We start from the raw sequence: 23636 nt of genomic DNA, 5'->3' as shown, positions 1-23636 counted from the left end.
GGGTTGGTGTGACAGACAAGGATGCTGGGATAGGAGGAGATGGAGGCAGGTGCTATACCCCAGAAAGTCTATCTATATTAACACTGTGTGCATTTGGGGTCCAACATCATTTTCTCCAGCTACAACTAACAGCATCAGCACTGTGTCTCCCTCGTGTGACTGATGGCTTCACTCTACGCTTAAAACGGCACCAAATAATTCTAGTCGAGATCTTCAGCCTCCAGTCGCTCTAACGTTGCCCAACCTCACTTTTACAGTGTGGAAAAGCAAGGTGATCCGAAGCCACATCTCCATGCTTTGACAGACAAGCTTTAATTGTTCATAATCAAGCTTATAGACATGTCCAAAGCACTGTAAAAACCAAGATACCAGAGAGGAACAAGCAACTGAGGACAAAGGATTTTATGACACAGGTAGAAGTTAACCAAGGGTATAATACGGTAAAACATTTCTCATGACGTTGTGGTTCATTATATATAACACTCGCTGTTATAGATTACCTTTCAAATAAAATGAGAAAGAAAAAAAAAAGTTGGAAAGAGCATTGTTGAAATACACACCATGTGTCACATTAGAATCATCCAAAGGAGAGAAAAAAATAAAAATAGAAACAAAATCTTTCTGCTCACAAATGATTTTCCCTTTTATTTTAAAGTTTTTTTTCATATACAACATTATATTTACATGTTCTAGTACTATTTACACAAAATTAGCAAGTGGCACTGTGTAGTTAGGAGTTCTTTTTTTATTCTTGATCCCTACAGGTGTCTTATTTTCAAACAAAATTTAAAAAAGATAAATTAAAAAGAAGAACATCTGAACAATGCTTTATGCCTCATCTTTCTCTCTCAGTAGGACTACCTGCCAATCAGCCTTCTACAAAGTGCTGTCTCTTCTTCGTTATCTTTACAAAAATACACCCCGAGCCCTCCCCGCGCCCCTCCACACTACTTCAGCTCAGTAACCTTGGATACACAGACAGTACCGATTACGTGTCAACAAAAACACGTCGAACACAGACGGCTCGAATCCTCCGTCATCGACCTCTCACCGCACGTTTTCTCGTCTCATGACGAGTTTTTTTTTATTTTTTTTTGGTGGCACTTTTAATTCCGCTGCCAAAAACAAACGCTTCACTTCTTCCAGAGTGCACACTCACAGATGTGGGCCTGCGGCGCGTTTGTCAATAAAAGCAAAAGTTTAAAAAAAATCGCCGGCCCTCCCATGACTAGCCTCAGTTTGTCCTTCTGTGGAAAACAGGCTGTTTGATACTGTACCCACGGTATTCTGCACGGATGTGTCACTCGCCTCCAGGCCGTGCAGAGAGTGGGATCCATGTATAATGATCCAAAAAGAGAGGCAGCTGGGGAAAACAATGAGGAGAGAACTGTGGATGTTGCGTGGGCTCTGCAGAAATGACTGAAGTGTGTTAGGCCAATTTTGGGAGAGGGATGCAACACGGGAGAGATTAAGGAGGAGGAGGGAAGAAAGAAAAGAGTGAAGAGGAAAGCAGTTTCCAGGCTCTTCTTAATCCCACCTCTACATGTGGCCAAGGATGATTCAGCTGTTTGAAAAGGAGGCATGAGCACAAAGTGAATTGTTTCACAGGCGAAGATTCAACCAGTTTCTTTTTTAAACCACACTTCAGGAAGGCTCCCTTTCTATTTCTTATTTTGTTTCTTTTGTCTTGTTTTTTCCAGAAACTTGAGATCAGGTTCGAGCAGGTCTGCGGCTTCACGGCTCAACCTTTCATTCCAGTTTACAGGCAAGCAGGCTGAGAGCAGACAGCTGCCAAAGTACATGTTAGAGATGGCTGAGGAACAGAGAGGGAGAGGTAACGGAGGACGAAAACCGAAAACACACATTCGTATTTTTCTCTCTCACACACACACACACACACACACACACACACACACACACACACACACACAGCGGTATTTGTTTCCAGCAGAATCCGCTGCGAGAGCCGAGATGAACTCATCGCCACACTCTAGCGCAGCAGCATCACCGGTTTTTACAAATAAAACCGACTACCTGGGTTCTGTGAAATGAAAATACGAAAATCGTTTAGTCTCACCTATAATCTAAACATGTCTTACAAAGATGAGGTATCGTTCAGGGAAAAGAGAACCAACAAAAAGGGAAATATCGGCTGAATGTTGTGTTTGTGCTGCTTCTGTAAACAACTCTCACGCACAGGCTGCTGTCAGACCTCTCACAGCTCACAGCGAGTTTTTCTCAGGTTAACGCTGAATCGCGTGACTGCTCAGAGTAACCACACTTCCACCTGGACTGTCAGCATGTACCCGGGTTTGCTCCGGTCTGGGCTGAAAAAACAAAAGACTAAACGCGGGGAGATCGATGGAGGGAGCGATTAAAGTTTGCTACTATTGTGCAAACGCTGTGGGGGGTGAAAAAACAATACTGATTGCACAAAACTTGTAGCAGCTTTCACCCACAGATGTCTGACCCTCTACCTGTTCCTTTAAACATTAAAGACCTGTGCAAAGAAAGCAAGAACTATCTGAGTTGCATAAAGAAGACCAGTATTTCCAGCCTGAGGAAGCAAGGTCAACATATCCAGGCTTTCTTTCTCCAGGATCTCTGCTTCAGGCGCACATAAAGCATACAGACATATAGTCTGACTCTTCTTTTGCAAAAATGCAATGGACCAATTAACTCAAATGACTATATTTGATTAAGAATTTGATGTGGCCAGAGATTAGAGGTGTGAAACACGAGAGGATACTGCAGGAGACGTGGCAAAATCGAACATTCCTGAAGAATTTTCTAATCGTCTTCACTTCCCGCAGTGTAATTTAAAAAAACCTTAATCACCAAATGAACACATTCAAATTCATTGCAGCAGAGTTTATGTTGCTGTAGCTTCACATCTGTAACTGGGCTCTACAGGTTGCATATATAAAACATGAATGGCGTTTTCAGGTAGACTGTGAGGAAAATGTGGCGCTTCCTGATGATTTTAAGCCAAAACACTGACGTGACCTGCTCGGACCGGGTTCAGCAGAAGGTACCGCCCGGCGGGATCCAGCTCGGTTAAAAGAAACCATCTTTGCCACGATGAAGACTTCAGGCTCCACATTAATCCTAATCCACGGTGCGCCCCTCTGGTCGGAGGGACGCTGTCCGGCTCGAGGACACCGGGGTTTTTAGTGAGAAGCGAATCGATGCAGGAGCGTGAAAAGTGAGCGGAAGCGGACGGGAGCTGTGGTGACGAGGATCAAAAACCCCGCCAAACGACGTCCACGTGTGCGTCTGTGGGCTCAAACACACCGCTCACAGAAGGATCGAGTACCAAACTCCCCCCAGCGCCGAACGAGAGGCGAGACGAGAAAGATCAAAGCAAGTACAATAAATTAAATCACTGTTGTTGTTTTTGCCCCCCCAAAACCACAAAAATCAAAAGAAATAAAGAAGTAGTTCGAAGAAGAGGAATCACACTACTTTACTACCTAAGATTTAATCAGGAAAGCATGAAGCTCTAGACTTGTACAAACAAAACATACAGCGTTTTTTTGTTCAGTGGACAGGGTTTGACACAAACTAAAACACAATAAATACTCTGAGGAACAAAAGATAAGGTTTTTCTCTTTATCTGCTAAAAGGACACTAAAAAAAAAAAAAAAAAAAAAAAAAGGCAGGTCCGTCTGGCAGACTCACTCCGAAGGGGACAGGGCAACCCTTTGGGACTTAAAAAACTAAAATAATAAGAGAGAGAGCGGAGGGGAGGCTTTCCATCCACAGTGGCGGCCCTTCCCCTTCGTACTTATGGCACTACAGCAACTCCCCATCCACGTTTTATCATCTCGTTCATTCTTTGATTCTTTTTTTCGTTACCCTGAACATTAACTCCCCCTAAAGGTACCTGTTCGACACAGCTGGGTTTTTTAACTCATCACGTCCAAAGGTTTTCATGTCAGTTTGTCTGTTCGTTTCATTTTTTGTCAGCTTAAAGTGCAACAGTGCTTTTGTTCTCTCGTCCGGCCTCCTCCCGGTGAGCCCCGCCCACCCACGTCACGGGTTAGCGGGGTCGGGGTCGGGGTTCGCGCTGGTCTCGCTCGTCACGCTGGTGGCACTGGCGACGCTCGGCTCCTCCACTTCCTCCTCCTCCTCTTCTTCCTCTTCCTCCCCCTCTTCTGTCACTTCTCCCACATCCAGCACCTCGACTTCGTCGTCATCCTCTCCGTCCAGCTCTTCTTCCAGCATCTCCACCTTGGCCGCCTCCCCTTTCTCTGCCGTCGCCGCGGTCACCTCGTCTCGCTCCTCTCCCGCTTTCTGCTGCTCTTTCCGCTCCTCCTCCTTCTCGTCGGCCGCCTTCTCTCTCTGCTGGTAGAGGGCCGTCTTCAGCGGCTTGAACAGGTCTTCCTCGTAGACCTTGAGGATGGCCTCGCACACGAAGCGGTACTGGCTCTGAAAAGAAAAGCGGAGGCAGAGTTTAAGCTTTTAAAGTTTACAGCGTCGGAGAGCAAGCGGACGGTGCTGCGTACGCACAGGCGTCTGTATCATCATGGCCCGCTGATCTCGCATGGTCTTCACAATTTCTAGAGGATACACCGGCTGACCGCACTCCATCAGACACAGCGCCGTCTCCATGGTGATCAGAACGCCCGTCCGACCAATCCCAGCGCTGGAAAAAAAATCAAGAAAGATCATTTGATTGTTAATAACACACACTAATTATTTAACGAAGTAACAAAAATCTCTGTAAGGAGCAAATAAGCTAAATTCCAACAATTCTGAGACTTTATGGATATCATTTGTGCACACTGTGAAGGAGGCGGGACTTAAGGTATAGCAAATTGCCCTGAAGGAAGTAATGAGGGGCAGGTGAGAGGTGTTCAAACATTTGAGACCTGGGAAAGGAGAGAAATCACTTTCTGCTAACGGAAACTGGAACTTTTCTTGGAAGTAAACCTGTTTGGAAGAGTCACTCGTTTCACTACATCCATCGTTTCCAGCTCAGACAGGTTAACTTTTATCCTGTAATCTTTGGCTCGCCATGGTCACATGGTTCACACAGAATGGCCGTACCTGCAGTGCACCACCATTGGCTGGTCCTGTCCAGCCCGTTTGGTCCGTACGAGAGCCACGAAGTCCAGGAAATCAGTGGAGTCGTCGGGAACGCCGTGGTCGGGCCAAGCCACGTACTGAATCTGAGTGATTTCCCTCTTTTGCTCGCTCTGAACACACACACACACACACACACACACACACACACACACACACACAAAATAAAGATCATCAGTGGACGAGCAGTGCTGGATTCTGGAGATGCAGATACAGTAAAGATGTTTGAGCTGTGCACACGCTGATGAGCAATGGGATCAGAATTCCCGACAGGCAGTGAAAATCCTGCCGTCTAGCATTCGTGGATAATAATTTGTCAGGTACCACCCAGTTAAAGGCCCGCTCTGCAAACTCAGACCTACGGTGTAACGTCAGTCTGATCCACAGAGCTTCAGCCTTTCGACCTACAGGACCCGAGGCTACCCTCCCAACACCAGACGCCACCGGACACTCCCAAGGTCCTGCATCCAGGGTTCTCCGACTGGCTGGAGCAACGGTGTAAATACAACATGTTTAAAAGGGAAAGTTAGACACGGCTCGACTCCGCAGCAGTGACGCTGCTCTGCTGCATGTGCTGCAGGCCGCGAGCGTTACAGACGACATCGGATCTGCTCTGCTGAACAAACACCGATGATACCGTCGTCCGATTATCCCGGGGCTCATTTTTCTGCAACGTCTTTACACCAATACATCAACAGCCAGCCGATACTAGCCCGACTACAAATGCTCCTTTATGTTTTTATGTAATCTTTTACACAAAGACTTCTTCTTCATGATGGAGGGCACTGAAGACCAACTGAGGGTATTCACCCTGATCTCAGTGAAGGCCTAAAGCTCACAAAGGATTCCTCACTTTCAAATGTCAACCACACTCACGCCAAAACAAGGAATTGTATTTTATGTGGGAGACCGCTAAGCATGTTTCACTGAGCTCTGCATCCTGGGGATACACAACACAGAACCCTGTTTGTGTAATTATGTTATGAAACAGGTAGAGCGAAGAAGTAACAGCAGTTTAATTCTTTTTACTCTGCTGGACACATTTGGTAAATCACATCTTATGAGAACATTTTTTAGTGTCTCTATTAGACACTGAATAAACACAAGAGATCTTCTCTCTTTCGTCGATTCATCAGGGAGAAGAAAAATACAAAAAAAAAGGTCCAACCATGATGGAAAAATCGAAGTTGGTAGGATTTAAACCCCACGGGATCACCGTGACACAAACACACACCCTGCAGAAGAAACCAAGCACTGACCACCGTTTCTTGTGCGAATCAGAGCCGCTGTGTTCCTCTTTAATACTGCCTCGCCGTATCGCCATGGTAACACATCTATCTCCATAGCAACAATCACAGGCAGAGGAGAATGCTAATTGGCTCCTCTTATAGCCGTATACTTTAAAGGTCACGCTGCGCGGACCGCACGCAGGGAAGCGATCGGGAAAAACAGACAGCTGATCCGGCACGAAAGCTCGCCGTTTGGACGCTACGTTTACACATCACACATGTTACACGCAGCAAACAAACAAAAGCCTTCGGTTTACTTATTCATACCAACTTTATATATCAACTCCCCGAACAGTGCCCATTTAACAGGAGACAGTACAGCAGCATGTGGTTTATTAAAGGGGATCCATCATCCTTTTTTTACCGTTTCCATGGCGAATGCTCATATTAAACAATCAGTGAGGTCACACAAATAATGCCTGTGAGCCAAAACTTTCATTTCTTGCAGGTTTTTCTGTTCTTGGGTCTGTATGACGTCACCGAGAGTGGACGTCCAGGCGCAGAAGCCCCGCCCACCTCCCGTGTGTGTGTGTCGCTGCACTTAAAAAGCCTGGGCTCATGCTTCACTCTGCATCTCTGGCACATTCAGAGGCACCTCCTTCAAAAAGAGGCACACGAACAGCTGGGTCAGCTGATTTATAGCACTGAATACCCCAAACTGGCCTCCCCCTCCTCTTCCTCACAGGGAGCTCAAGGTGGGATCTGCTGTGCTCATTTCCAGAAAGATATGTTTACTTGGAGTCAGAGGAGCTTTGGAGAAATCCGTTGGTTCGTGCTCCTCATTCTTTTCAAACCATCCTCCTTAAGATTAAAAGATAAGAACAGAGGGGTAGGTGGAGCCAGAGCGTGGTGTGGATGACCATATTAAGAATATCTACGCTCTCTGACATCATCAGAGTGATGAAAACAAACCCACAAACCTGCCAGAGGCGAGGCTGCCGGACACTGGCGCCACCGGGCCCTGTGACCACCACCAGCAGACACAGGTGAAGTGTCTCGCCCAAGGACACAACGACCGAGACTTATTTGTTCTAGTATTCGTTTTATTTGTTTTTTGAAATGACCATAAAAAATATAATAAATTAAAGTATCAAACAAAGAACAACAAAGAATCTAGTTAAAGGGGGTGGTTCTGTTTTGCTCTCAGGCCGCCGTGGCTCGTTCTGGCGCCCGTGCTGTACTCTGGCTGTGTGTGGTTTAAAAGCATGAAAGAACTAAAAGTGCGCCGCAGCACGCCGCAGCACGCCGCAGCACGCCGAAGGCTTCGACGCCACGATCGAACCGAACTTACGTCCCCGTTCTTCAAACCATCCTCATCCCACTCTCTGTTCCTCTGCTCTCCGTCTTTCTCCTTTTCTGCAATGTGGCCGACTGGGGTGTTTGGGTTGTCGTGGCAACCAGATCCCAATATGTGGCCCGCATGCTGCAGCGGGAGCCAGAAAAAGAACAGCCCACACTGGTCACTATGGCAACACACCTCCTCGGGGTCCTTCGACAGCTCATCCTTCCTGAGACGCGGTTCCCTCTCTGAGATTGGACCCGGAGTCTTCCTCTGGGGCGCCCTCGCCCTCCCCGCCCGGGTCATCGGCTTTACTTTCTGATGTGATCTGGCTGTGTGTGTGTGTGTGTGTGTGTGTGAGTGAGTTTACCGGTGTGTGTGTGAGGGTCATCTCCCGGACCAGGAAGGCAGAGTTGCCCTCTTCATTGTGGCACGTGATTTTAAAGTCTCCGTATGTGGCGCTGTTGTCTGGGTTGGGCCAGTACTGGTGACACTTCACCTGTAAACACATCAAACACCTTATGACTCTCAGCATCTACCCATCGCGTCCTCGCCGTTACATTTCAAACCATTAAACATGTCCAGTTTCTCCAATTTCTCATCCCTGGATGTAAACTGTAGATCGAGTCCAGAGATTTTTTTTATCTGCACCGTGTCTGGAAGCTTCGTTGTTACGTAATGTTGTGTTAAGGATTACTTCTTTCCAAAACTAACAACGGCTTGAGCTGCAGAGAAGTCTGCAGCGTGTGAGACTTTGCAGATAAATAATTAAATATACTGAGGCATTACGACGCAGCTCGACCAGACGCCTCAGCGTCGTAACCTGTGCCGTTTACCGGCGAAACGTTAAATTCAAACGGCTCTTTCTAACAGTACATTTTCAGTTTCCTGCCCTCGTCCTTGAAGAGATCTTTTACATACCCGCCCCCTCTCGACCTGGGTGGTCAGCATGACCACCATGGATGAGCCCTGCTCCCACGTCATCTGCCAGAAGTCGGGGCAGGTGTTGGGCAGCGGGCCCTGGCACGCGATGTAGCGGTTTATCAGGCTGGACGCAGGAATCTCCATCTACACAGGACGACACACACACACATCAGAGGTTCAGGTTCAAGAAGCAGAGACTGCATTAGATTTGCATCTTACTCCAACTTATTTTGTTGTTTTTGTTGGATCAGCGCTTGTCCCAATACAACATGTCATTAACTACACTGTCTAGCTAACAGAGAATAAATGAATGGTCATTCTCCATGAGCGTCCCAACTCTATCAAATCAAATAACAGTCAAATTATCCCAGGTCTTTATCAGATTACCTACAGCCCCTGAATTAATAATGACACTGATGAGAAGCTGGATTTGTTCATGCTGATTAGACGGCGAGGAAGCAGGGCCTGTGTCCTTCACGCTGAACAACTACCGATCACAGAGTGAACAAGGCTTTAAAATGCTGCCCTTCACACTGAAACACTGTTTGCAAAGGTTTTCGTGTTTGCTGCAGGGAACAAACCTCCAGTAGGTCTGAGAAGGCATGACATGAACAGACAGAGAGCCACCCACAGGAAGGAGATTCAATTCATTAAAATATTACGCTCTTATATTAAATTCTTACCAAGAAGCACCTGTTCTCTGTTTGTAACCCTCTTATACACGCAAGCTGCCGTTAGCTTTGAAAAATAAAGGCCTGGCGGGCCGATACCACAGCCTGCCATGTGGCAGAGCCAGCCCAAGAAGTCTGCGCTCCAGTTTCAGTTACTTAGCATAACTACCAGATGATGGGTGCAGCTTTCCAGGATTCACTGACAAACTAGCACTCAAGCCCCTCGTCCAAATATGGCCACAAGGACCCAAACTCAAGGCTCCGAAACTGGAGCAGCGTGTGATATGATAGTCCTGTTCAAATGCACCGGCTGCGATTCAGCATCAGTGTAACATGCAAGCAAAACTGCAGACATTAAAGATAACTCACATTGATGTAATTTGCATTGATGTAATCATCTGTGCTTTTCAGAATGACGCGGGTGGCATCATCTGTCGGGAGAGACGAACAAGAGAAGAGGGTCAGATTAGGCAAAGAAAAACAGCAACAAGTCCAAACTGTGTCTTTAATGCATGTTTGCATTTAAGGAGGATTTTATCCTTTGTTCTCGGGTCGTTACTTTGTTACTTCTGTTAAAAGTTGTTGAAAAAAGTCAGAAAATAGAAGTCGAGGGGAAATGATGAGAAAAGGGAGAAAGTTTGAGGGGTCACGTACAGGGAGAGATGTCTCTGTAGCGATTTTTGGAAACGTTCTGAGGTAATTTGGCACACAGCATCGTCATCCCCGGCCTCTTCCTGTACAGTTGCTGCAAGACAAGGAACACAAATATCAGCATTTGTCTTTGTTTTGTGCGTTTTTATGTATTATAAATTTTAAAAGCGCATAAATCAGGAACGTGGAGGAAAGAATTAATCAACAAAATATTTAAAAATAAATGACAAACCACCGACTCGAGCCTGCAATTTCACGTGTGCGTGAGCGTGTGAACTTTTTTCGTGTCCTTCTTACATCAAACTGTGCCAGTATGGCTCCGCCGCCCAGGCCTTCCTTCAGTGCGACCATAGAGTCTCTCAAAGCATGCTGGTCTAGCTGGGCCGGGTCCTGAGGGGATTTCTCAGGGATGTACTGAAAATCTGGCTCTGGATCCACCTTCTCCTCCACCACGTCATAGATGGCTGAGCAGGAGAGGAGAGGGAAACAAACTGTGACAGGAATCTATGAGCTTTTCCATCTACTCTGGCACATATACAGATCACCGCTGCTAAGATTAAACAAAGTTCACAATAATGAGCTCAGCTTACATCCCTGTAAGGCAAAGGCTCTAATCTTGGATCCGCATGAAAGTGGTTGTGTCGAGCATGCGGCTCAAACCACGAGCTGCTCAAATCTGTCCTTTGCAGGAAGCAGCCAATCAGGAATGAGGAAGAGGAGGAAGAGGAGTCCAAACAGCTCGTTTAAGACAGTAGATAAAGGACTTACAGAGGACACGTTAACGCTCAACTGTAAGTCGTGCAAAGCTACACTAGTAGAGCCCAAGAATAAAAACATGGAGTTAAACAACAAACTTTTAAATACAACAAAAACTCGAGCACAAAGAGAAGACGTGTCCTCTGTGTGTAAATACTTACAGTCCAACATTTCAACAGCAAAACTGAATAACGTAAAGACGTCGATGGACTCTTCTATCTGCTTTGATCTGTTTCTGACCCACACACCAAACAGTTTCTCTGTTTCATCATCTTTAAGAGCGCTTCTCCCCGCTCCGCTGATTAAAGGAGACGCTTCAGCACGAGTCTTCTATGTGGTGAACACACATACGGCCGAGACGTACGGATACCACCACGTTCGGCTTCGCAGATCTCGTTTCCACCAGTTTCTGACCACATTTCATTTTCAGGAGTGTGCTGCACCATGTGTTAATACGTTAAACTCAGCCTGTAAAACACTTCATTCGAATGTTTACGGTCCTTAAATTAAAAACCGGCCGCACCGCACAAACTGCAAGTCTCATCAGGAGCAAATATTCAAACCCAGGAAGTGGCAGAAGAAGCTCACTAGCATACAAAGACACTCTGAAGGTTAAAGCCTGAAGAAAATATACGAGTTACTCACATACCTACAGTACTAGTGTTCGAGAGTACTTACAGTTTATACGTGTACAAATATCCTCTAAAAATCTGATCTTTCAGTACTTTCTGTAAAGGCCTAAGTACCAGAAGTTTGCCTGTCGGTGTAAACGATCAGACATGACATCATGACCACCTGCCTGATATTGTGCTGGTCCCCATTTTGCTGTGGTATCCGCACCAAGATGTTAGCAACAGATACCTGTGAGGCATGTGAGCTGTGAGGTGGGATTCATCAGACCAGGACACCTCCTTGCATTGCTCTGTGGTTCATTTCTGACGCTCACGTGTCCGTTGCTGGCGTTTCCGGTGGTGGACAGGGGTCAGCATGGGCACCCTGACTGGTCTGGAGCTCCAGACACAGCAAACTCTGATGCTCGGTGTATTCTAACACCTTTCTATCAGAACCAGCATCAACTTTTTCTGCTGTTTGATCGAACCACACGGGTCAGCCTTTGCTCATCCGTGACCGTTGGCCACTCACGACTCTGTCGCTGATGCACACTGACCCCTGGGGGACACCCTGGGAATACCCCACAGGAGCTGAGGTTCTGGAGATGCTCTGACCCAGTTTGGCCTTTTGTCAAATCCTTACACTCGACCATTTTTCCTCCTAACATCAACTTTGAGGACAAAATATTCACTTCCTCCCTGATATATCCCGCCCACTAGCAGATGGCATGATGAAGAGATAGGTGTTATTCACCTCAGCTGTCAGCGGTCAGGATGTTACACCTGATCGGTGTTTAATGCACTGGGCACTCTAACAACCACTCACCATTAGGTCTGACCAATAGGATGAGCTCCCCGGAGTGGTTCTCACAGCTGGCCTTGATGAACATGACTACCTGGTCATGGGTGTGGTCAGAGATGTCCCGCCCATTAATCAGGACTACCTGGTCGCCCTCGTTAAGGCGAGGCACACAGAGGTCAGCCTGAAGAGGAGAAAGAGAAGAAAAAAATAAGATAGCTGAAGTTTTGTGTTTCTGGACGTTTTATACTAAAGTCAGCATCAATCTGACTCCACCACGGAGACCTCAGAGAGTTTGGGCGGCTGAAGACGTGTTTTTATGAGTGAGAGGAAAAAATGTGCAACTCACTAGAGAGTAAAGACAAATGAGGTTCTTGTTGACTTACTGAGGTTCCCGGAGCCACTCTAGACACAATGATGGGCATTTTCTGGTCAGCTCCACCCTGCAGACAGACACACACACGTTAACAGCGTCTTACACAAACGTCCTTTTTATATTTAGGGTCGAGTTAACATTTGGGAAAGCAGCGCGGATGTGTCCGCGTGCATACAGATGACGTGCCCACGGGCAAAGGTTTACACCAGGCATAGAAATAAGCTAGAAAAACACAAGTCAGACTGAGCGGCTGCAGGAGAGATAAAAGGTGGCGAGGGGAGTTTTCACTCCCGTCTCCTCAGCTCTCACCTTGACATTGAAGCCGAAGCGTCCGTGTTCATCCGGTCTCATCTTGATCAGGACCAAGTTATCGTGAGGGACTACTCCGTTCAGCTGAAAGAACACAAGTCATCACGTCAACATCACAGATCAGCACATTGTCAAACAACAGCTCCGAGCGCTCAGACTTTAACAGCGGCCGATCCTGTAAGCTTAATAGATTCATTCTCTTTCCTGTTACACGAGTACAACTGCAAATACATTACAATGCAGACGGCTATAAATGCACCACAGTACACCAGAATAAAGTGGTTCACTTCAGCCCAACTTTTCTTGCATTTTTAGCACAAACGTCACTTTTTAAAAAAATGTAACCAGTAAATTCAAGTCTGAAACACATAAAAAGAATGAAACAGAATGAGAAACTTCAACAGGTGTCATAATATTTGCAGGTATATGTCACCGTCTCCAAATCATTTAAAACCACCTCTAAGGTTTAGTCCCTTTTACACATACGTCCAAGCAGAGCGTGCCGCCTTCTTTCATCCTCATTTTCCCAGATTTAGAGACTCATAGAAGAAATAAGTCTTGGGACCAAAAACAGCAACGACCCCGCCTTTTTAATATGATGCCGGTAGATGCTTAACAGCCAAAACAATGAGCTAAAAGACTCTAAACAGCTTAGAAAGATTATATAAAAACGGCACAAATATAAAATTTCTCTTCATCTATTCAGATATTCAAACATCTAGAATCAGACGACTTCTGAAGCTAACACAGTTTCCATTTACTTGTACAGAAACTGTTGCAGTTTTCTTTTATGACACCTTCGTACTGACCGTGGTCTTGTCGGCATTGACGGGAACGTCATACATCTCATTGAGGTGATTGTCCAGCAGGCTTTGCTGGGAGTGGGCCTGGATGATCTGGCTCAGGGTCTTCCTGCTCAGCTGCTTGGGCGGGAGAGCTGGAGGCTGGCCGTCCATCCCATCTGGAGACCTGAGGGAGGCAAACGGCGGGAGGAAGAAGAAGAAAGCAGCAATAAAGGAAAAATGAAGGCGAGATGACAGCGAGAAACACGTTTCAAAGTCCTTTGTGTCGCCATTTGTTACGATACCGTTAGTAACACAGGATTTGTGAAGCCTGCGAAGCTGCTGTGAGCGCTCGAGGACGGACAGCAAAGCCGCAAACATGCATTCATGATAACTACACAACAATGGTCTTCCTCTTTGTTAAAGAGGTGGAGTGAAGACAAATGGAGAAAAGCAGACGAGGAGACCGTGAGAGACAGGGAGGCTTAATAGCACTGTGTTAGTCACAATGCATTAACCTCGATAAAAGGGCTGCTGGAGGAAGGAAAACATCCCCCCTCCATCATCCCGACAATAAAGAAGCAGTCGGCGTGTACGGCGAATCAGCAGCCAGGTGAGGCTTTCAGCATCATCAGGGCTCGGTCTCTGCTGCGTAAAAGCATTTCAGTGCATGTCTGCATCCACGCGTGTGCACTGCTGCGTACGGGCGCTCCTCGGGGGCAGAAGCACAAGTCAAAGAGCATTGCCTTTGTTTTGGCTTCTGCTACCGCTGTCACTTTGTCTCTTAAACACACGAATGCAAACTAACATTTATTATGGGTCAAAACCAGGTCAGGCTTTCAGAGAGAGAGGGCAGCGCGCAGCAGGCCTGAGCCGAGGCTGCACATCATCCTGCATTATGCATCTGCTCGGCGCGACAGCCACAACCTTAGGCCAGCCCCGGGATGAGGACACGGCTAAGCCCTGCTTTTTAGCTTTCCTTCTATCAAATACTTCCATACTGGATCTATGTTTATCGCTCGATAAATTTTTGAAAGCACGGTGTAAGAGGGAACCAAATGAGTGTGCAGTGACAGAAAAATCATATGCGGGTACACGAGAGGGCTAAAAGGAGCTGCAATAAAGAAAAATGTTGCTTTAGAAACCACAAAAAGACAAATTTAAGACCTGTTTCAGTGCACACCCAGTTTTTATTTTCCAACTAAATAATTCACCAAAGCCTGCCTTTGCTTTGAATTCAGAGAAAAGAGTTTGATTACAGCACAGAAAATAATTTATTATGACAACTTTCATTTAGGTGCACCAGCACATAATTTGGGTGCACGCGAAAACAACGCCACGCCTTCTGGCACTGCAGCGAGAAGTCTGCGTGTGCAGCACCGCGCTGTTGTAAAGAGGATGACCCAATCGACGTTTAATCCGACAATAACAAACGAAAGAAAATCCACCGTGTCATAAACTCCCAGCTCCGGCCAAAGGCATAATCACGCCAGGCTTTTTCCCTGACGCTGTCAAGGAAATAAAGACACTGCAATTAAAAATAAGGATCCCTCCAGTGTACTGTGGTTAGCTAAACAGATCATTTTCAACTTCACGTCACTAGAAAACAGAACATTAGGGCTTTTTTTAAAGGGCGTGGTGACAAAAAGCACATTCTCCTTTTAGTTTAACTGGAGGAAAATCTCCAACGCGTAATGCCGAGGAGTGATCCACCTGCAAACACGCAAGCAATGCTGCAAATATTCACTCGAAAAGGCAGAATTTATTTGATAAATTATATCAAAGCCAAACCACAGCGGTTCCAACCAGCGGCTGATATCAAAAAGTGATTCACGGTTGAGGTTCATAACCACTGAAGCTGAAAGACGTACTTAAAAACATTTCTTCTAATGGTTAGCGTCCCAATTCTCTTCTGCACAGTTGCAGAAAACATTCACAGCAAAAGGAACGTGGCTAATACTAAGTATAGCGCTGTGATTAAAACTGATAGATGTGCTTCATTTCTGACTGAACAACTGTAGCTGAAAATAGAACAAATTTTAAAACAACGCTAACGCTTTGTAATAATTCGACCTTCAACTGAGCGTGCAACGTCACAGCAATTTTTGAAATGATATTTACCTATATGGACTCAAAGCTGGGTAGAATAACACTAACAACTGTTACAGGAAACAAAGGAATTGTACTGGAAGCTCATTTAAGTAGAACCTCGCGTATGTTACATTGTAACTAAATTTTAATAATGCATTCAAATAATTCCAAATACTTCACAGGCAGCATTATAAAGTGTAATCAAAATAATTCACCAGGTTTAATATTATCAGTGAATTCATAGCTTTTATATATTCTCTAAACCGTGATGTGTTTTGCTTTTAACCTGAACAGGTAACATGGATCATGAATGTCTCTTACTCACGGACCTGAGGTGCTTTGACACTAAATGTGAAGACTTGTTTTCATCAGGAAACACTAAAGTCTGAAGGGTTAAACATGCAAACTCCAAAATAAAGCATCTGAGGTTCACCTCATAAAACGCTGTTTTGGCCTGTTTTTATTTCCACTACCACGATGGACGAAGCGCACAATAACAGAGAGGGAGGAAGGGAGAGCAGGTGATTATGTCATGTTCTGGCTCCGTAACAGAGCGATGAGCCACTGACTTGGCGTGTTCGTCTGCGTGTGCAGCTTTGTAGGCAGAGGAACTACCACTTAAATGTTACTTAACCATCCTGACGTCCAACTGAGACATCCATCTCTCCTACCAGCTCCATGCAAGATTTCAGACGCCGAAGCAGCCGTGTGGAACTTTATTAAACGACTCGACGAATATTTCACAGTGTGAGAGCATTTTAAGGAGATCCAGAAAGCACAGATACGCGCGCACACAGACACACACGCGCGTGCTAATTCCTAGTTCAGCCCTGTTGCACAAGCGCTCCGCCCTGCTATGCGCTATAAACACATTTTACGGGCTGTTTTTCAAAGGGTTCATCTTTCCACTGGGGCCAGCTAAGTGACACTGGGAGGGTGTGAACTGTCGGGAGAAGCCACAGACACCGACAGGCAGACTAAAAACAAAAGCTGTCAACTCAGCAGTACTCTCAGACTAAATCTGATGAGCAAAATGTAAATTAAAGGGTGTCTGTGTTCGGGGGACGCTCTATTTACGAAGCAGTCAAATTATGATCCAACCACCGCTCTGCCACCGAGTCCAAAGCTGATGTTTGCTGCCCAAATACAAAGAGCTTGAAGAAACGTGAGTGGGATGTGCGTTAAAGGAGAAGGAGATGACTTACGGTGTGGAGTCCAGGCTGATGCTGTTAGCCTGCGTGGACGACGCCGACTTGTGATTGGAGGAGAAGACGGGCAGGCTGGGTGAAGCGTGGATCACGTGATCCACCAGGTGGCCGACCGACGACGGCCGTAGTCGCGTGCCTTCTTGGACAAACAGCGAGTTCCTGGCAAACAGACGCAGACATACAGTGTTCAAGGGCAGCGATGGAAACGTGACCCCAAACGCATCATTCGTTTATTTACCAACAAGACGTTCAGATTTAAAGCTCGTGATCTTTACAATTTAACTCTTTTTACATTCGCGTCTGGATTTATGTCAGCTGTAAGGCTGCAAGGAGGCATTGCTTATTAAAACATCCAGATTTGACACTTTAATGACGCTCTGCCTTCATCTGATTCACAACAGATGCTGAACAACTGGAAGATTATTCACCTGCTCTCTGTCATCTTTAAGCCTGCCTTACGATTTCTCCTCATGTAAGGCTGAAAGCCATAAATGGCCATTATGGTCGAGGAGATCCCAGCAGTGCTGCTCAGACTGAAGCCGATGTTTCTCTGGCTGAATACTGAGTTAACAAACGTTGTGGTAAAAGAGGCGGAGCCACTCAGAACCAGCAACGACTCTTGAAAAACTCGTTATCACCCACCAATTAATTCTTGACAAGTTCAATAAAAACACAAACAGGTGTCCAAAAGGAGAGAAAGAAAGCAGAAGTTGGACCAGTGCCTGGTCTGTTCTCTCCACAGTGAAGCAGACTTTTACCTGCAGAAATACAGCAGTTTTATTTACTTTATAAGCTTCTCGTTAATCTATAATAACAGAGCACAAGCTGACCTGAAAATAAACACAGCCTCAGCCCTGTGAGAGAGGAGTGGACGGGAAATATCTGATATATCCTGACGAAGGAGAAACTCCTCATCAGTGAGCGCGCACTTTAACATTTAGTTTTCTTTACAGGTGAAACTACGCAGTGATCTTGAATATCGTTTAGGGAAAGGGTGGGGGAGCTGCAGGTTTTAGATGTGCTGGGATGAACACGCCAGACTATTTTCTTTTCCCACATCGGCACAATCTGACATGGACTTTGCACCAGGAGCTGTCAGGTGAACATTTGGGCTCTCACATCTCTGCTGTCTGAATCCCAGATAAGTCCAGGTCTGCGGGACATAGGTGAAGAGTTACGGAGACAGCTGAAGTGTACTCAGAACTCACTGATTGGGTGTGCCGGGCGGGGAGCGAGTGGGCAGGCTCTGGGTCTCCAATCTCTCGTCCGATAGGCTGTTCCTGCTGACCGACTCCCAGTCGGTTCCACTCACCAACTTCCTGGCCAGCGGCTTGCTGGGTGACCTGCTCAGACAGACGCACTAACTCAGCGTTGCACAAAATCAACATGAATCATCAGCTGACCATCAAGAACCCGAGAATTACCTGGCAAACACTCTGTCCTTGATGCCTTTCTCCTTCCCGTACTGCACAGACTGCACCTCCGTCCGCCCGCTGAAGACGACAAAAACAACTCTTAAGTTTAGGACAGTTTTAAAAAGCAGCTATCGAAGGTTTTCTGCGACAAATGTGATAAATCCATACATGCATATCGATTTTATTTAACACAACAAGACCGTGCTGCCTTATTCTAATAACAAGAGGCCCATCAGTGAGTTAGCTCCTCCGATCTTTAAGAAATCTAAACACCATGAGCGGCCTGCCAACCAGTAACAAGCACAGCATATTTCATCTTCTGAAACAAAGTTAATAAGATTTTTAACAGCACAAATTCACAATTCAGGTCTGTGCTTATTGAAAAGTCAGTCAATATCTCAACCAAACACACGCGCGCGCACTCAGCGGAGCCAAACATCAGACGAGCCTCGCTCACGTTGCATCACTGCTGCTCAATAATGCATCACAAGACCTCCAGCTCTCAGTTCAGCTCTCGCTCACATTTCATAGAAAAAGGAAACGAAAAACATGGCGCCAGTGAAGTGAAACAAAGTTGACACAGTGCAATGTCACAAAGCAGCGAGGAGAAAACCTCATTTTATTTTATGTTTCGGTGCCGGTTCCAACTTGAAGTAAAAAACAAAAAACTATCAAACCAAACGGGAAGGAATGCTCTGTCTGAAAGGAGGAGGGCGGCGGCAGCGTGACGGAAAATGAAATGAAATGCACGGCTGGCTCTCACGTGGACGCAAACACTTCCCGCAAAACTTGAAAGACCACGATCGGAAGGCCAAACACGAATTCGGTTACTTTGTTTCAGGCAAACCATGAATAATTAAGCCGTGCTTTTCTGGGGCAAGGTAGTGCGAGAAGGTTCAAAGGCAAACAGCGGCCACTTTCAGCGTCTGAAGCGAAGGAGGAGGGCGAGACAAAGCATCCACCCACATATCTGTGTGTGTGCTGGACATGTGAGACCCTGGATGCTCAGAGGCTCTCCGGCGCTTCTCTGACAGCTCGTGTTTGTGGCCTGCGGTTCTCACCAGTATCTGAACTTGGAGCCCAGGGTGAAGTAGTAGGCGAAGAAGTTCTTCTGCGGCGGGATGGGCCGCTCCAGCCTGAAGAAGGTGTGGTGCTCCACGCAGGCTTTCCACAGGTTCTTACAGGCCCGGTAGTTGACCATGTTGAAGCCGAGCAGCGTCTCACGAGACTCGGTCTGTGTGCAGCGAGGAGAGGACGGGGTTAGTTCGTGACCTGCTCCGATCATCCATAACTGTTAGCTACAGTAACAAACTGTTGCACATGTTTGCCGCCCTGTTATTACTTTTTATTCTCTACTTTGAGCGATTTCAGACAGGTTCTTTTCTCCTGAATCACAAAGGGCCTTCAGGGGGTGATAACTGTGCAAGAAAGAAACATCGTGTGGCTCAGAGAGCAGCAAAAATCCAGGAAAAGCCCCGTCACACTTCATTACTTTGAGATAAGCTTGTCTTTAGTACTCTGAGTCTATTTCAAACATTTAGCTTGTTAACACTTTTGGTCCGGAGCCAAAAAACAGAAATAAATAAACAAGAAGCGCTCAGAGAGCACAAACTCCACCAAGGCAGCTTTTAAGAAAACTGTTTTTATTTTCTATATTTAGTTTTCTTTTTAAACGTAAAAGTGCGAGCTTTTGTTATCTGCACTGCTGAGTATAATTATTATTGATGTGGACATAGTGCATTCATTAAAAATACAAACATACTAAACTAACATTACTATGACTTTCAAAGTCAGATCAACCGGACTGAACTTGTTGGAGAGGTCAGAGGTCAAATCTGACCTGATATGTGATCATTTCCTTATGTTGAGAATCCACAGCTCGCGTGTCAGAACCACGGTTTCTAAGCTCGAAGGCTTTTTGTCCATTTTCCAATAATAACTCATGAAGCTGATCTTGAAGACCTCGGTGGGTGGAAGGCAAATTTAAAGCCCACTCGACACCCCTACAAGATTTATTAGAATTAAGTTTTTAAACTATTGTGTTTACAGACAGAATAATGCACACACAACCAACACCAGAAACATGAGCGTAACTTCAGACGGGCCATGAAACCAAGCTGTTTAGCAACTCACCTACACCCGAGCTCCACCTTCTACCTGACTCAGTGTCTCATGCTGGCAAATAGAAATACTGGTCCTGTGTGCGCTCTCACATGATCAACACTCAAACTTTCCTGTGTGTTATAATTTGTATTGTCATCAATAATAACAACTAATCTCCTGAGCTATGATCTGAAACACCTGGAATGAAATGTGTTGATACAACAACAACAACACACTGAAAAATGAGGAAGCTTAACGTCGAATCTTGAGAACGATGCTTGAGAACGGGAGTTGCCAGCGGCTGTAATTGTTTGTTTTGTAATAACGCTGGGCTTAAGATATTACGTCGGGTTTAAGAGGGCTAAATGAGGACAGGAGAGTAAATATTTGTGGTGGAGACAAACATGCTGTTTGTTGTGTTGAAAGCAGAAACACATTCAAGGGTGAAACAACACAAAGGGGAGGGATTACAACAGAGACGCCCAGGACACGGACAGCAGGGGGTTAATCTGATGCTGTCACACACACACAGAGGTTAACGTGTGTGTGTGTGTGTGTGTGTGTGTGTGTGTGTGTGTGTGTGTGTACACTTACTGCCTCTCTTCTCAGCTGGATGAAGAACTGTTTGCACTTGAAGGAGATTTTCACTATTTTCAACCTGGAAGCAGAAAAGCGGAGTTAAATCTTCAGTCCTGAGACGCTGACGTTCCACTTTCAAACAACGCGACACACTCTCCTCTTTTCCACTCGTCACACATTTTCACGCTGCACAACATTTAGCCTCCTCTCTGCTGTCACGTCTGCCTCGTCATCTCTTCTCATTTCCACCCATCCAGCCAAATCTCTGACTTAATTAGTCTGGTGTTGTATGACTGGCCACGAGGGAGGTCTTTATCTTTATCAGCAGGAAAAGCTGGAAAACTTCCTAATGCAGTTAAAAGTCCAAAGTTTATCCCCTCATCCACATTTCCAGATTCAAGTCTTTGCCGGGCTAATTCTGGGCCCCCAGCCTTATTTTTGACACCCCTGTCTTAGAGGATACCATTAAGGCTTAAAATTAAGAGCACTGCGGGAAAAAGTACCACAAAACCTACTTTTACTGATGTATGCAGACACTGAAATTATGACCGAGTCCAGAAACCAATACGTGACCACACGGCAGCTACAAGCGCTCAACGAAAGCAAAGCAGGTGAGCCGCGAAAGCTTGTTTACAATCAGTGCATCTTTAAACAGACAGCAGTCACAGCTCGTGGACTTACATGATGAGATCTGAGTGTACAGATAAAATCCTTTGGGATTGGTCCCACAGTCAGGTGATTTTTAGGGTTTAGTCAAGTTTAGTTTTAAACTGTTGTGGAATATTTACATTTTAAGAAGAAACTGAATTAACTAAATTGATTTGGAGCCGATTCTGGTTCTCATACAGTGCTTTTGTACTCCTGCTTGCTTCTCCACCACAATCTTCTGTAAGTCTGACCCGAGCTCTGAAAAGCAAATCTCTCATTTCTTCTCAGCTGGCTGACTCACGTGTCCTATCAACTGTTCATTTAACCTCTGACCTCCTGCCAGAGCTTGAAGGCGTGGGCTAAAAGACCGTGCCAACACCAGAGAGTCCGAGGCTTTAACCACGCCGATATTACCTCATCAATCCGTGCGATACCTGAAACGCACACGCTATAAAAATGACTCAGAAACCGCACACGCGTGACCACAGTAAGAAAGTCTGCTGATGAGCGGCAGGAGCAGAGTAACCTAATCCCTTCCTCTAGTTTTGTTGCTGCTGTGACTCATCGCTGCTTGCTAAATATATTTTACATACTTGCTCGCACACACACGTGCATGGACACACACACACACACCCAGAGCGTGAGTCATGCCCCATCTAAGTGTGGCTCATTTGTCAGGCTGCTGTGAACAGAAATAGGAAAGAGGCAGAAATCTAAATGTCTCTCTTGACCCCTCCTCATCTGACAGATCGATCTGCGATAAGGCAAAAGGGGAGGCGGCGTGAGGTGTGACTGGAGGGAACCGGACACAGAAACGGCGAGCTTCTGTTAAAGGAGGGCAGAGAGAAGAGGAACGGGAAGAAAAATCGGCGAGCGTAGGCCGAGAGATGCTGTTGACTATAATGTTTCTCTCCCGCTCCCTCCCTCTCTCACACATGGTAGTCAGCAGCTGTTGGGGACACCGCTGTTGGGCTCTAAATTTAGCTCAACAGACTGGATGCACACGCACACTTCCTTTAGCCTATTTTTCCTCCACTCAGGACGACTTTGCATCAGCTTCTCTCGCTTAAGCGCTCATTCCACGGAGACTTATCCGTACTCGCTCAAACCGGAAACAGAGTCTTAACCCTACGATTTCATGGTTTGGCTTTCCTGTGGCCCAAATGGAAAGACCTCAGATTTATGAATATAGGCCTCGCAATGTCTGTACTACAAAATCCTTCCATCGAATCAAACTCATCTTAGAAAAACCCCCAAAGATGCACCTACACACACACACCAGCCGCTGTGCGAGTGTGTTCAGGATGTATTAAGCCTACACATCTTCCAGCGTTACAGAGGTCTGAGTAGTTCATCTCCCACCCTCAGCACCCATTAACATTTAACCACCCACAATGCTACGGCAGAGAATGGGAGATTTCCAAGAACTGATGCTTCACAGAGAGAACGAGAGCAAAAGGCATAAAGAGCGATGAGATTAAGCGACTTGGACACAGAAAGAGAGAGAGAGGAGCAAAAGCAGGACAAAGAGAGAACGAGCAGATTTGACGCCTGTAATATTTTCAGGAAACCTAGTTTCACACAAACCCCCTCCCCCCACTTCCCAGAAAAATCTGGTGAAATCATCTGTATAATTCTAGAAAAGCTCAACAGGGGCTTAAACATTAATATGCCATGTCAATAATCACCATGTGAAGGGTTTCCAAAATATTATGCAGCCCGTTTCTCAGCAAAAAGGCTTCCTGGAAGCAGTACAAGAGGAACTGCAGACCGACAGGCGCAGAGGTGGATTTGTGACAAGAACATCCACCGTTTGATTTCCCAGTTCGGGGCAAATTTGGCAGGAGGAAATGACAGAGTATGAAAATAGCAGTGAAGTACGCTTTCTTTCTTTCCCCCAGCAGCGCACCGTTTTTCATCCACATCGGATACGTGCCAGGTTCTCCGCTGGCTGCAGAGCTGCTTTCAAACAACCTTGATCTTTGGCTGCGAGCAGGTGAAACTGCAGCCTCAGATCATAAGCGTCTTTTGGGTTTTTTGATACTCCGAAAATAATA

At 45.9% G+C, this 23636-nt stretch overlaps 1 protein-coding gene across 2 annotated transcripts in view; it reads right to left on the bottom strand.

Moving 5' to 3' along the window:
* Positions 1–625: 625 nt before the first annotated feature.
* Positions 626–23636, bottom strand: part of ptpn4a (protein tyrosine phosphatase non-receptor type 4a) — a 70327-nt gene continuing 47316 nt past the window's right edge. For both annotated transcript variants that reach the window (XM_040027744.1, XM_040027745.1), the window contains exons 11-27: positions 20947–21010; positions 19311–19483; positions 18259–18327; positions 18043–18177; positions 16832–16993; positions 13563–13722; positions 12754–12837; positions 12455–12511; positions 12096–12252; positions 10200–10366; positions 9906–9996; positions 9621–9682; positions 8578–8724; positions 8027–8155; positions 5053–5201; positions 4513–4648; positions 626–4431 (exon numbers count right to left, since the gene is read on the bottom strand). In XM_040027744.1, coding sequence (XP_039883678.1) covers positions 4036–4431; positions 4513–4648; positions 5053–5201; positions 8027–8155; positions 8578–8724; positions 9621–9682; positions 9906–9996; positions 10200–10366; positions 12096–12252; positions 12455–12511; positions 12754–12837; positions 13563–13722; positions 16832–16993; positions 18043–18177; positions 18259–18327; positions 19311–19483; positions 20947–21010 — 2338 coding nt within the window. In that variant the 3' untranslated portion in view covers positions 626–4035. The remainder of the gene's footprint in view (positions 4432–4512; positions 4649–5052; positions 5202–8026; positions 8156–8577; positions 8725–9620; positions 9683–9905; positions 9997–10199; positions 10367–12095; positions 12253–12454; positions 12512–12753; positions 12838–13562; positions 13723–16831; positions 16994–18042; positions 18178–18258; positions 18328–19310; positions 19484–20946; positions 21011–23636) is intronic.

Source organism: Simochromis diagramma, unplaced genomic scaffold (assembly GCF_900408965.1).
Source record: "Simochromis diagramma unplaced genomic scaffold, fSimDia1.1 OVJJ01000343.1, whole genome shotgun sequence".
Lineage (NCBI taxonomy): Eukaryota > Metazoa > Chordata > Actinopteri > Cichliformes > Cichlidae > Simochromis > Simochromis diagramma.
Note: the sequence above shows the minus strand (reverse complement) of the source record. Positions and strands in the feature narration are given on the sequence as shown.